The following is a 14,717-nucleotide window of genomic DNA, read 5'->3' on the forward strand; positions in this document are numbered from 1 at the left end:
TTCTTTACTATTTGTTCAGAGTATATCTTTCTGAGGCTTGCTAAGTCAGTTAAAATGAATCCATGCTCATCTGCCTTCTCTGTTCCAAATATTTGGTGCTGTTGAATTCTTCCTTGTTCTGCCTGTCTTTGTGGGTTTGTCTTTTTTATTTAATTTTATTTTTTTAATGCTCACCTCAGGATATTTTCCCATATATCTTCAGATAGAGTGGGAGGAGGAGGGAAAGAGAGAGAGAAACATTGATGTGAAAGAGACACATCGATTGGTTGCCTTCTGCATGACCCCAACCAGGGCGGAGTCTGGACCACAGCCAAGGTATGTGCCCTTGATCAGAATCGAGCTGGTGACTCTTTGGTTCAGGAATTGATGGTGTAACCACTAAGCAAAACTGGCCAATTTTTTTTTTTTAAATACCTTTATTTATCCTGTTGGTGTTGCTTAGTGGTTAGAGCATAGTCCTATGGACTGAGAGGTCTAGTTCGATTCCTGGTCAGGGAACATCCCTGCGTTTCGGGCTCATTCCCCAGTGGGGAACATGCTGGAGGTAACCAGTGTTTCTATTTCTCTCTAAAAAAATTAATGAAAATGTATTTTAAAAAGATATCTTTGCACTATCTGGTTTGGCTCAGCTGTTAGAGCATTGGCCTATGGACCAAAAAGTCGGGTGTGCGATTCTCGTCAAGGGCATGTACCTCGGTTGCAGTTTAGTCCCTAGCCCTGTAAGGGGTTTCATGTGGGAGGCAGCCAGTCGATGTGTCTCTATCACACTGATGTTTCTCTCTCTCTCTCTCTCTCTCTCTCTCTCTCTCTCTCTCTCTCTCCTTCTAACTCTATCTGAAGATAAATGGAGAAATATTTTTGGGTGAGGATTAAAATATATAGTTCCTTATTTAGTTGACGTTGATTACCAGAGTTTTATATCCGTCTCTAATTGGCTATTCAGTTAATTTAATATTAATTTCTACATTTTGACTTTTAGCATTTGACTACATTTTCTCACTGCATTAGCATTTCAGGTAAATTTTTTGGGTCTTTGAGGCAAAGAATAATATAATCATATATAAACAGATTTTCTTATTTCAAATTTTTATATCTCTATTTTCCTTTTCATTTTTAATTTTTTTTTGTATTGATTTTGCAGAAAGAGGAAGGAAGAGGGAGAGAGAGAAACATTGATGAGAGAGAACATCCATTGGCTGCCCCCTGCATCCCTCCCACTAGGGATTGTGTGCACAACCTGGCCAGTGCCCTGACTAAGAATTGAACCAGTGACCTCTTGGTGCATGTTTCAACACTCAACCAGTGAGACACACCGGCTGGGCTGTACATTCAATTGCTGATAGATATGTGTTTGTTGCATTTTATTGTTCAGTTTTTTATCTTTAATTTTCGCCAGAGGATATTTTCATCTTCAGGAGTGAGAGAGACAGAGAGAGAGAGAGAGAAGGAAAGAGAGAGAGAGACATTAATTGGTTGTCTCCCACATGACCCCAACCAGGGCCTGGGACCAAACCATGGCTGAGGTATGTGCCCTTGACTGTAATCAAATCCACGAGTCTTCAGTTCGTGGACTGCCGCTCTAACCCTGAGCCAGACTGTCCAGGTCTTGTTCATATTTTAAAAAATATGTTATTGATTTCAGAGAGGTAGAGAGAGAAATACATATATTGGCTGCCTCCTGCATTCCCCCTACTGAGGATTGAGACTGCTACTCGGGAATGTATGTGCCCTGACCGGGAGTCAAACCAGAGACCTACTGATGCATGGGGGGGGATGCTCAATAAACTGAGCCACACCGGGCAGGCTTATTCATATTTTTTATCTTCTTCAAGAAGACCTTTCAACATTTCATATAATGGTAACTTGGTGGTGATGAACTCGTTTAGCTTTTTCTTCTTTTTTTTTTTTTTTGTCTGGGAAGCTCTTTATATGTGAATGGATTGTAAATGATAGCTTTGCAGGATATTGTAATCTTGATTGTAGGTCCTTGCTTTTCATCACTTTGAATATTTCTTGCCACTTTCTTCTAGCCTGCAAAGTTTCTTTCGAGAAATCAGCTGACAGTCTTATGGAAGCTCTCTTATAGGTAACTAACTGCTTTTCTCTTGCTGCTTTTAAGATTCTCCCTTTGTCTTGAACCTTTTGCATTTTAATTATGATGTATCTTGGTGTGGGCCTCTTTGAATTCATCTTGTTTGGGAGACTGTGCTTCTGGGACTTAAATGTCTGTTTCCTTCACCAAGTTAGGGAAGTTTTCTGTCATTCTTTTTTCAAATAGGGTTTCAATTTCTTGTTCTGTCTCTTCTGCCAGCACCCCCGTAATGTGAATGTTGGTATGCTCGAAGTAGTCTCAGAGGCTCCTTAAACTATCCTACTTTTTTGGATTGTTTTTTTTTTTTTTTTTCTCTTCTGATTGGGTGTTTTTGTTTCCTTATATCCCAAATCGATAGTTTCATTCTCGGCTTCACCTACTCTCCTGTTGATACCCTGTAAATTATTTTTTATTTCAGTTAGTGCATCCTTCATTTCCGACTGATCCTTTATTATGCTCTTGAGGTTCTCAATAAATTCCTTGAGCATCCATATAAGCAGTGTTTTGAACTCTGCATCTGTTAGATTGCTTATTTCCATTACATTTAGTTATTTATTTTCCTGGAGTTTTGTTCTGTTCTTTCATTTGGGACCTGTTTATTTGTCTCTTCATTTTGGTTGTCTCCTTGTGTTTGTTTCTGTGTATTAGGTAGTGCTTCTACGTCTCCTAGATTTCATATGGTGACCTATTGTAGTAGGTGTCCTGTAGGGTCTAGTAGCACAGCCTCCCTGATGACTCCAGCCTGGGTCTCGAGGTGCACACCTCTAATCGACTGTATACCCTTCAGTTGTAATTGAGTCTTGATTGCTGTTGACACATCAATGGGAGGGTTTTACTCAGGCTGATAAGCTGCCAGGACTGGCTGTGACCACTGACTACTGAACTCTGACCACCTTGGAGGATCAGTTCTGCAGGGGCCCACCACACAGATCAAAACTTACTTCAGCAGGGTTCTGGTACCCACTGAGCCCACCCCTTGAGTATGTTGGAGGTGGTGCTTCAATGTGGTCTGAAGCTGTCAGGTGGTGTGCTGGCTCCGGGGCAAGGTCAGCCATTGCCTGAGTTCTACCCAGGCCTCCAGGCATAAGCTATAAAGCGATCTGCAAATGGCTGTCTGTGCTGGGCTTGGAGGTACCCAGGCAAAGCAAGCTGTGAACCAAGGCTGGCTGCTTCTAGTGCTGGGCCTGGGGCCACTCAGCACGAGGTATGGGGCGTGCTGAGGCCAAATACTACTTGTTTGAGAGATTTCAGGAAAAGCTGAAGCACGTGCCCAGACAGGCCATTCTTGTGTAAAGTCACTGGAAACAGCCTGGGTGGGCCTGAAAGTTGGATGAGGGTGGGAGAGAGCCTCAGGGAATCACCAGGTTGGGGCAAACAGTGTGAGCCAGGTTGTCGGATTCCCAGATACAGCTGCTGTCTACCTGCGTGCCCTCTATGGGAAGGACTCACCAAAGGAACATTGGCCTCCACCAGTACCTCTTTCTGGGAAAAAGCTGCCTCTCCAGCTTTTTCCGCAAAGCCAAACAGCTCAGTTCTTTCCTGTATGCCTCTGGTGCTTTTGAAGCTGCTTCCACCACACTGGAGCTCAGAAGGAGTGGATCGGAGTAAGTCCGTGTGTGGGCCCTTTAAGAGGAGCTGCCTGGGACTCTAGTATCCTCAACCTCAATTCCTGCTGGGTTTTACCACCAGAATTTATGGGGACTTCTCTGCTTGGCACTGTAACTCTGAACTGGGGGGCTTGGTGTGGGATCAGGACCCCTTGCTCATTGTGGAGGACCTTCATAGCCGAGGTATACTCCTGATTTTTATCTGGCACAAGACCTTCTTACCAGTCTCCATGTGGCTTCTTTAATTTCGTAGTTGTAGGACTTCCATTCATGTAGATTTTGGGCGATTCTGAGTGATAGTTATTCTGTGTGTTGAGTTGTAATTTTGATGTGGTTGTGGGAGGAGGCGAGTACTGCATTTACCTACACTGCCATCTTGACTGGAAGTCCCTGTGATTATTCTTTAACTTAGAAATTCTTTCTTTCTCTCCCTCCAACCTCTTTTCTTTCTGACAGTCCTCAAAATGTTCTTTTTGAGTTTGTTTCTGTTTTGCTTATTTATTTATTTTGTTTTTTAGATTCCAGATATAAGTGAAATCATCTGGCATTTTTTCTTTCACTTTCTCAGCCATAACACATCTTAGGTTCATTGATGATGTTGTAAATGACAACACTTAATTCTTTTATGGCTAGATCATATTCCATTGTATATATGCATCACCACTTCTTTATTCATCTGTTAATGGACCCTTAGGTTGCTTCCATATTTTGGCTATTGTAAAAAATGCTGCAATAAACATACGGATGTGTGTGTATCTGTCTGTCTGTCTGCCTATCTAGCTATCTATTTACCTATCTATCTTTTGATTTAGTGTGTTGGGTTTCTTTGGCTAAATAGCCATAATTGGAGTTGCTGGATGCATCTTTGTCTCTTTTTGTAGCCTTTGTTTTAATTCTGTTTTGTCTAGTGTAAGTATTTCTAACCCAGCTTTTTGGTTTCACATCCATTTACCTGTTTGAATTCTAAGAAAAACATAGGGAACTTTTTTTTTTTTTTTTTAATCCTCACTCGAGGACATTTTTTTGATATTTTATTCAGATAGAGTGGGAGGGGGAGAGAGAGAGAGAAACATGGATGTGAAAGGGACACATCGAGTGGTTGGCACCCACACGACCCAACCGGGGCCAGGGACAAACTGCAACCGAGGTACATGCCCTTAGCGGGAACCGAACCTGGGTCTCTCCAGACTGCAGGCTGACGTTCTAACTGCTGAACCAAACCAGCCAGGGCAGGGAACTTTTGTTATACCATTTACTTTAGGGAAAATTGAAACTCAGAGCAGTGACATTATTTGCTCAATGTTAAATAGGTAATTAGAATTGACTTACTGTAGAAAAGTGGCTAAATGGGATAGAATTTATTTGGATAATATAGAAGTGGTCAACTTTTACTTGGATTGTCTTTTCTTTTTTGTTAATCCTCATCAGAGGATATTTGTTTCTCCCCTTCCCTTCCTCCCCATTGGTTTTTTTTAGAGAGAATGGAAGATGGAGCTCGGATGGGCAGAGAGAGAAGGGAATGAGAGACAGAAACATTGATGTGAGACACATTGATTGGTTGCCTCCCGCACTACCCCATCTGTGGCTGGGGATCAAAGCTGCAGCCCAGGTACATGCCCTTGGTTGGGAATCAAACCCCCCACCCGTAGGTCCACGGACCAATGCTTTAACTGTTGAGTCTAGTCTGTCAGGGCTTTCTTTTTTAAAGGATTCCCTTTAACTTTTCTTATAATGCTGTTTTGGTGGTATTGAACTCGTTTAGCTCTTTTTTTGGCTGGTAAGCTCTTTGTTTTTCCATTTTAAATGAATGTCTTGCTGGGTAGAGTAGTCTTGGTTGTAGGTCCTTGCTTTATATCACTTTGAATATTTTGTGCCAATATTTCTGGCTTGAAATGTTTCAGTTGAGAAATCAGCTGATAGTCTTATGGGAGCTTTTGCTGCTTTTAAGATTCTCTCATTTCTTTAACCTCTGCCATTTTAATTTTGAAGTGTCTTAGTGTGGGTCTCTTTGGGTTTATCGTATTTGGGACTCTGGATTTGTATATATTTTTCCTTCAACAGGTTCAGGAAATTTTCAGTCATTATTTCTTCAAAGAGTTTCTCATGTATATTTGAAAACAATATAATATATATAACATTACTATAAAATAGCTCCTAATAACAGACTTCTTTATGGTAAAACAATAGCATCTGCTAGGGGAGATCTTCAAAAGTCCTTCACTTAATGTTAAGCAAACGTGAAAAAAATTTTAACACTACAGAAAGTTATTGAAAATATAAGTATGCTAAATAACATGATTCAAAATTTTCATAATTCAACTAAATTTTAAAAATAAAAGTACATCTATCCAATAATTGTTCACATTTATTTAATGATTATGACCAAGTATGCATGTCAGTTAAACATTAAAGCAACCCATGAAGTAAAATCATTATCTCCCTTACACAGATTTTTAAAAACCGGTCCTCAAAAGCAAGCTGCCCAAAACCACAGCCATTAGAAGCCATTGAGTCGGCTCAGGCTCCTAACAACCGTATGAATGAGTGATGTTTACAGTGTCCTGTTCTCAACAGTTCTTTTTCAGCTCTTGTGGACTTATGCCTTTATTGCTTTGTTCATAGAGTTAACCCATCTCGTGTTTGGCGTTCCTCTTTCCCTTGTATTTTCCCGAGAACTACTGTCATTTTCAAAGAACCAGGCCTTTTCATGATGTGCCCAAAGTAGGAGTGCATGACTTTTGTTACTTTTTGCCTCCAGTGAAATTTCAGGCTTAATTTGCTCTAGAACCCACTGGTTCATCTTTCTTACAGTTCAAGGTCTCCACAGAGCTGTCCTCCAACAGTATACTTCAAATGAAACCAGTAATTTATAACAAATGAAAGGTAGGCGGAATTTGAATATTTGTAATTACTATGTAATACATATTAGGTATTAAACAATAAAAAATAGAGCAACGCTCTTATTAGTTAAAAAAGAACTGTATCTGCCTGGTTGGTGTAACTCAGTGGATTGAGCATCATCCCATGGACAGAGAGGTCCTGGTTCAATTCCTAGTCAAGCGACATGCTCAGGTTACTGGCTCAATCCCCAGTAGGAGGCATGCAGAGGAAGCCAATCAATGTTTCTCTCTCACATCGATGTTTCTGTCTCTCCCATCCTCTCTCTCTTAAAAACCAATAAAAACATATTTTTTAAAAGAGATCCCTGGCTGGTTTGGCTCAGCAGTTAGTGTGTCAGTCTGTGGACCAATGAGTCACGGATTTGATTCCGTTCAAGGGCACGTACCTTGATTGTGGTTCGGGTCCCAGCCTTGGCCCTGGTCAGGTTCATGCGGCAGGCAAGTAGTTGATGTATCTCTCTCACATCGATGTTTCTTTGTCTGTCACTCCCTCCCTCCCACTCTGTCTGATGATAAGTGGAAAAATATCCTCTATTGAGAATTAGAAAGACTATAGATATACAATAAAACAATAACCCAATTAATATTCAAAATCCACATATATGAAAAAAATATCAAATCCAAACTGACTGGCTGAATGTGTATTTAAAACACAAGTAAAGGCTCGTCAAGCACAGGTCCTCAGGGAGACTGCCACTGAGCTCCACAATACACTACATAAGGCCTCCCTATCAAGACTGAGAGACATGGCAAATCTACCTAATACACAGAAACAAATACAGAGAGGCAGCCAAAACAGGGAGGCAAACACACCACAAATGAAAAAACAGAAATAATCCCCAGAAAAAGAACTAAATGAAATGGAGGCAAGCAGTCTACTAAGTGAAAATAAAGTAAAACTTTTCCTATGAAATACTGAAATGAAGCGGATACGGTTCTCTCCTGACACTAGAACCTGGTTTAAGTAGGATACTTAATGGTCAGAGAATAACAACAGTGTATATAAAATAAAGGAACTATAGATTGTATACTTTGACAGTTATATAATGTTGTTTAAAATTGACCAGTTGTTAAAGTAAACTTACTGGTTTTTTTTTTGGCCCTCTGGCCTTTCCGTAAATATCTGGGACAAGTGAGTGTCTACTCTCTGTCCAGGGACTGTTTTAGGCTCTAGATATTCAATCAGGAGGGAAATTCTTAAGGTCTATTCACAGTGTTTCATAAAAAAATTGGCATACCCTCATTTAATGTCTGCGAAAAATGGTTATTCTGTGTCCCTCTTGCATCTGGAGAATGATAATCACTTCATCTTCAGTGCTTCCTCAGCTTTATGTGATCTTCTGTTTTTCCCATTATTCATTCAGTTCTTAAGCTGCCTGAAATTATTTGTAGATTAATGTGGAACCTAATGTGCAACTTGTTGAAACCTCCCTGACCCTTCCAGCAAACTGCTTTGTCAATATAATGTAATCCTTCCAGGGTTGTTTTTTATTTTTAACGAATTTACATAAAAATATATGTACTTGAGGAAAAACATATTGTGTATGTATATATCGGTTTTGGGGAATGCTTAATATTGTAATACTCTTTGTGTTCTGTAACGATTTTTGAGTTTATAGTGTATCTTTAGTCTTTTTTTTTGTTTTAAGAAACATTTCTAATTTTTTTTCATAAAATTAATCAAAACAGCAACAGTAGATTTACAGAGCCACATATCAATAACAAAACAGAATGGAAACGAAATATTCCAGAGACATCTTGAAATTTCAAAGTAATGCACACCAACCCGTGGTTGCACATAGGTTATATTTTCTCTTGCATTTTCTCAATAAGTTCTTCTTTTTATTTGCATTTGCCTTTCTCTTTTCCAACTTGTTGAGATTTGGCTTTGTGTTCAAGACTTTTTTTCTGATCTTTATTTAGTTTTAGCCTGGTGATAACCACCTTGCTCAGGTGAATGCCCACATGGACAGTTGTGCTGTTAGCTAGCCTTCTCATACTGCACCTGCTCAGTGTAGATGACATATTTCTTTCTGTACACCTGTACTACCTTGCTGATTTGCTGACCTTTGTGGTGTCCTCAAAACACCTGGACCCTCGTTGTCCTTGTGGATGGGCATGGAGCGGATGTTGTACTTCTGCCACAGTTCTCTGGAGAGAGGGGAAGATATGAACTTCTGACGCACGTGGGAGGGGGCATCGAAGTGGCATTTGCGGTTTTTGCCAGGGCCCGAGGTCATGAAGGGGTTGAACTTCATGGAGATCGTCTGGTGCCAAAAAGTGGTCAGATAGTGCAGCATCTTTAGTCTTTTTATGCCAGTAAGATTTGCTTTTCAAAACTGTAACCCTAATCTGTTTTCCTTTCATCTCCAATCACCTTCCTTGTTTCAGCCATCATCATCTCTCACCTGGACCGGTGGCTCTGTGGTTTTTTCTTTGCCCATGTAGCAGTCACAGTGTTCTATTCAAACCATGTGAGATTATGTTAGCCTTTTGGTAAAAATGCTTCTATGTTTCCTGTTATGGAAAAATTCAAACTGTTGCCTTTAGAATTCATGATTTCTGATGACAGGCATGTTTACTTGTTTTGTTTATTGCTTTTTCCCAGCTGCCTAAGACAGTGTCTTGCACATACTCAGTGTTCTGTAAATCTTTATTGAATGCAATTAAGGAATGAACTTGTTGGCTTTGGTGAGTTGTTGCTCTCTGTGTTTATATTTTGTCTCATAGTATTCTTCCTCGCCTACCTTGTTCCAGCCATATTGACTTTTATTCTGTTGCTTGAATTTACCAACCTCATTCCCTTTAGGCTTTTTGTTTTTTTTTATAGGAGCTGGTATACCCTTTCTCATAGTTAGATCTTTCTTATCATTTCAGATTTCACTGTAAATGTCACCTAACTTTCATAGAGTTATTCTCTGGTCACCAGAGTAAAGTAGTTACCTCTTTATACTGCTATCACTCTTTTTTTTTCTCTCGTAATCCTGACCTTAGGATATGTTTATTGATTTTAGAGAGGGGGGAGTGGTGGGAGAAGAGAGAGAGAGACAGAAAGAACACTGATTGGTTGCCTCTGTATGCACCCCGACTGGGGATTGAACTCACAATCTAGTACGTTCACTCACCAGGAATCAAACCTGCAACCTCTTTGGTGTATGGGACCACACTTTAACCAACTGTGCCACCTGGCCATGGTTCAGTCTATTGAAAACATTTTAATTTAGCTTAAGAAATAAGTGAGAACCATGGCCAGTTTAGGTCCGTGGTTAGAGCGTTGGCCTGCGGTCCAGAGAGTCACACGTTTGCTTCCCGCTAAGGGCACGTACCTCGGTTGCAGTTTGTCCCCAGCCTGGTTGGGTTGTGCAGGTGGCAACCACTTAATGTGTCCCTTTCACGTCGATGTTTCTCTCTCTCTCTCTCTCCCTCCCACTCTATCTGAACAAAGAATGTAAAAATGTCCTCAGGTGAGGATTAAAAAAAAAAAAGTGAGGGCCCTGGCTGGTTTGGCTCAGCAGTTAGAGCATTGGCTTGAGGACTGAAGTGTCGTGGGTTTGATTCCTGGTCAAGGGCTTGTACCTGGGTTGCAGGTTTGATCCCTGACCCTCATTGGGTTTTACAGGAGGCTGCTGATTGATGTGTGTCTCTCACATCGATGGTTCTCTCTCTCTGTCTCTCTCTCTCTCCCTTCCCCTCCCTCCCTCCATCCCTCCCACTCTATCTAAAAAAAAACAATGGGTAAATATCCTCGTGTGAGGATTAACAACAACAACAAAAGTGAGACATTGTGTTCAGAAATTGAGAAAATGAAACAAAATAGACAGGAAACAATTTCTTGATCTCTATTTCCCGTCTGCCAAAGTGATATTAATGTTTTCATCTTTCCAGAGATTCTTCATAGCAATATAAGCAAATGACAATATGTATGAACTAGTAAGTGTTCTTACATCAGTCCTTTTTTAAAAAAACTGGTCTAAGTAGCTTTATTAGAGAAAGAAGATTACAAAGGCTTTAGGAGTTGGCAGTGGGGTTCTTAAATCAGTCTTTTAAGACCTGTACATCACTATTTCCTCTCCTTAGGTAAGCTACTGTATGAAAATGAGGCTACCTTGTATAAACTGCTTCAAATTCCCATCCATCCCATGTACAATCTATATTCATCCTTCATTTCCCCCCCTTCCAGTTCTTTTTTCTCCCTGTTTAGTTTCTGAGATTAAGGTGATTCGTGTTCAAGATTAGTTCTACTGCCATCTGTGCCCATGACCTTATCCTTTCCATCTGCTCAAGAACTTATTTTCTTTCCTTTTTGTCTCTTTACTGTTAACTCTTTGCTGTTTCTTTGGCTTCAGTACAGCCCTGCATATATAGTAGGTACTCAGAAAATATTAGTTGAATATAGTGCAGTAGTAAAGAGTTTGAACTATTGAGTTATGAAGACTTGGGTGTGCATACTAGTTGTGTGGCTTGCGCATGTTTGTTAGCATCTCTAAGCCACAATTTCTTTTTTTTTTTTTTTATATGAATTTTTATTTATTTTTTTGTTACAGACATTTTACCTTTTTACCCCATTGGCACCCCCCCCCCCTTCCACCCTGTCCCCGGCTTAGTTGTCCATGTCCATTGGTCATGCATACATGCATATAAGTTCTGTGGTTTATCTCTTCCCACCTCCCCACCCCCCATCCCCTCTTCTGAGGGATGTCAGTCTGTGCCCTACTTTCATGTGTCTGGGTCTAATGTATTCCTCAGACTGTTATGTTCATTATATTCCGTATATAAGTGAGATCATGTGGTATTTGTCTTTTTCTGCTTGTAAGCCACAATTTCTTAATCATTAAAATGGGACAAATTTTATAGCTATATCAAGGGTGGTTTTGAGGATATAAAAAGTGGATTGTGTTTATTTCCTATAGCTGTTGGTAGCAGATTACCACAAACCTGAGAGTAAACAAGTTTTCTTATAGCAACAGAAATTATTTTTCTCAGTTGTGGAGGTCAGATGTGAGAAATCAGTGACACTGGGCTCAGTTGGTGTCAGCAGGACCATGCTTTCTCTGGAAGCTTTGTGGGAGAATAAATTCCTTGACTCTTGTATGTTCCTTGGCTGCATCACTTAGTCTCCTCTAACCTGCCTATATGGTCATGCTGGCTTCTCTTGTGTCTATACTGTACTCTCCCTCCACCTTTTTTTGGTAAAGGCACCCGTAATTGCGTTTAGGGCCCACCGAGGTAATCTCATTTTTAAATCCTTAATTATATCTTCAAAGACCCCTTTTTTCATATATAGTAACATTTACAGGTTCCAGGGATTAGGGTTTGATATCTTTGGGGATCATTATTCAGACTGATACATAGACGTAAAGCAAATTGCATAGTGACTGGAAAGTAAGGATTTAAGCTTTCTGGATAGGGTCAAGAAAGATTTCAGATTCTTAGAAGGATTTAATCTTACAATTAGTTACATGGGAGCCAGGGAGTATGAGAAGAAGGAATTATAAATAAAAGATGAGGCAAGGGAAATTAGGGACTAGACCATATCATTTTATTTAATATAGAGGGATAAATATATAGAGCAGGGATTTTTATTGTCAGTATGGTTATTTTTCTGCTGAAATGTGTCTAAGACAGTTTATGTGTTTTTGGTGTTAGTTTATAGGGTAAATAGTGTGATGGAAAGGAGGTGGTGGAGGTGGGAATATTGGTGAAAATTGGATACTTTTTATATTGATAGAGGCTCACATGTAAATTATATGAAATGATTAATGAATAAGAGAAGATTACAGGATGCATATCAAAATTATCCTCGGTATAAGATAAGAATCATTTTCATTTATAATAACAAAGAAAGTACGGGTAGTTTAAAAAATTCTTTCAATTAGAGTAACATAAAATGTCACATACTGACATTTGTATTCTTTTTTTCTATGTTCTTAACAGGTTCCTTGGCATGGACACAGGTTCAGTTGGAGGATTAGAATTGACTGATCAGACACCTGTTTTATTAGGAAGTACGACCATGGCAACTAGTCTCACGAATGTTGGAAATTCATTCAGTGGTCCGCCTAATCCTTTAGTTTCTAGATCGAATAAATTTCAAAACTCATCAGTGGAAGATGATGATGATGTTGTTTTTATTGAACCTGTACAACCTCCCCTTTCTGCACCTGTGGTAGCTGATCAAAGAACCATAACATTTACATCATCAAAAACTGAAGAACTACAAGGAAATGATTCCAAAATTCTTCCTTCCTCAAAAGACTTGGCTTCACAGAAGGGAAATGTAAGTGAGACAATTGTCATTGATGATGAAGAGGACATGGAAACAAATCAAGGGCAAGAGAAAAATTCCTCCAATTTTATTGAACCTCGGAGACCTCCTGAGACTAAAAACAGAACCAATGATGTGGATTTCTCCACTTCCAGTTTTTCAAGAAGTAAGGTAAATGCAGGAATGGGTAATAGTGGTATCACCACAGAACCAGACTCTGAAATTCAGATTGCTAATGTTACAACCTTAGAAACAGGTGTAAGCTCTGTGAATGATGGCCAATTAGAAAATACTGACGGGCGAGATATGAACTTAATGATTACACATGTAACATCACTGCAGAATACCAACTTGGGAGATGTCTCTAACGGACTGCAGTCAAGTAATTTTGGTGTTAATATACAAACATACACCCCATCTTTAACTTCACAGACCAAGACTGGAGTAGGACCTTTTAATCCTGGTAGAATGAATGTGGCAGGAGATGTTTTTCAGAATGGAGAATCTGCAAGTCATCATAGTCCTGGTAAGCCGTGAGTGATCTTCCACCCCATGTAAATGAATTTGAACTCTGGATGATGCTTGTTCCATTGTAATAATTGGTGCCACGTTGATTAGTTTATTCATGTAAGGTATGTTAATTCTGTCGATTTCTAGGTTTGGAGTCTTAGGTAATCAGAGATGTGAAACCATATACAGTATTTTCCCACAATTATTAGAAAATTAATCAGAAACTTATGTCCAAAGGGTTAAAAAAAATTCCTTTATTCACCACCACTAAATTCTAACAATTGGGCATTTTATTTGTCATGTACTCATTTTTTTGCTAATAGATTTCTAGTTTTTTTCTTTTAATATGTAGAGAACAAAAAGGTAAATAGCACACTTAAGGAACAACATAATATGGTATAATTTCATTTAGATTTGTTTTACTTTTTCTGTGTTTCATTTTGACTTCCTATCTGATTTTAATTTTTACTTACTAGCTGTTTATTAAATTTTTTATATTTGAAGGTTAAAATTTTTTTCTGTGGTCAGTTTTTCTGTGTGAAAGCATTGTAAGAATTCTGGCTTTCTCATGACCATGTCTGTATGTGTCCCTTTCTCTTTAACTTGCCCCCAAGCCTGTGCGTGTCTGCCTCTGTCTGTCTGCCTCTGTCTCTGTCATATACCCATCTCTGTGTCTGTTTCATTCTTTCATCATTTTAGGCTCATTAGTAACTTTATCAGCCTAGGAATTTTGGAGAATAATAAATGATTAAAACTTAGGTTGTGTAGAATGCTCTATGAAATGCTAGTCATTTTTCTTTTATATTACTTTTTAGGTTGCAAGAGTAGTATCTGATTATTTTTTTTGTTAATCCTCACCAAAAGACATTTTTTCATTATTATTATTTTTTAGATAGAGTGGAAGTGTGGGGGTGGGGATAAGAGAGAGGGAGAGAGGGAGAAAGAGAGAGACATCTATGTGAGACAGACACATTGATTGGTTGCCTCCTGAATGACTCCCACCAGGCCAGGGATGGTCTGCAACCCAGGTACAAACCCTTGACCTAACCCTAACCCTAACCTTTGACTCTTTGGTCTGCAGGTCCCCGCTGAGCCAAACTGGCCAGGGCATGATGTTTAATTATTAAAGGATATTTGGAAAATCTATAATTAAAAATTGAGGGTCCTGGCTGGTTTGGCTCAGTGTTCAGAGCATTGGCTTGTGGACCAAAGAGTTCCAGGTTTGGTTCTGGCCAAGGGCACATACTTCAGTTGCGGTTTGTCCCTGGCCCCTGTTGGGGTCATGTGGGTGGCAACCAATTGATGGATCTCTCCCACATCAATGTTTCTGTCTCTTTCGCTCT

At 39.5% G+C, this 14,717-nt stretch overlaps 1 protein-coding gene and 1 pseudogene across 10 annotated transcripts in view; one reads left to right on the plus strand and one right to left on the minus strand.

Annotated features, from left to right (window-relative positions):
• Positions 1 to 14,717, plus strand: part of ZMYM2 (zinc finger MYM-type containing 2) — a 130,455-nt gene that overhangs the window by 27,288 nt on the left and 88,450 nt on the right. For 7 of the 10 annotated variants that reach the window (XM_036251102.1, XM_036251103.1, XM_036251099.1 and 4 more), the window contains one exon: positions 12,534 to 13,390. In XM_036251102.1, the coding sequence (XP_036106995.1) occupies positions 12,544 to 13,390 (847 nt within the window). In that variant the 5' untranslated portion in view covers positions 12,534 to 12,543. Of the gene's footprint in view, positions 1 to 6,503; positions 6,583 to 12,533; positions 13,391 to 14,717 lie in introns of those variants that run through there. The other 3 variants (XM_036251105.1, XM_036251106.1, XM_036251098.1) reach the window with 2 other exon arrangements.
• On the minus strand, positions 8,403 to 8,857 carry LOC118623246 (annotated as a pseudogene).

The sequence above is a fragment of the Molossus molossus genome, unplaced genomic scaffold, assembly GCF_014108415.1.
Source record: "Molossus molossus isolate mMolMol1 unplaced genomic scaffold, mMolMol1.p scaffold_m16_p_10, whole genome shotgun sequence".
Taxonomy (NCBI): Eukaryota; Metazoa; Chordata; class Mammalia; order Chiroptera; family Molossidae; genus Molossus; species Molossus molossus.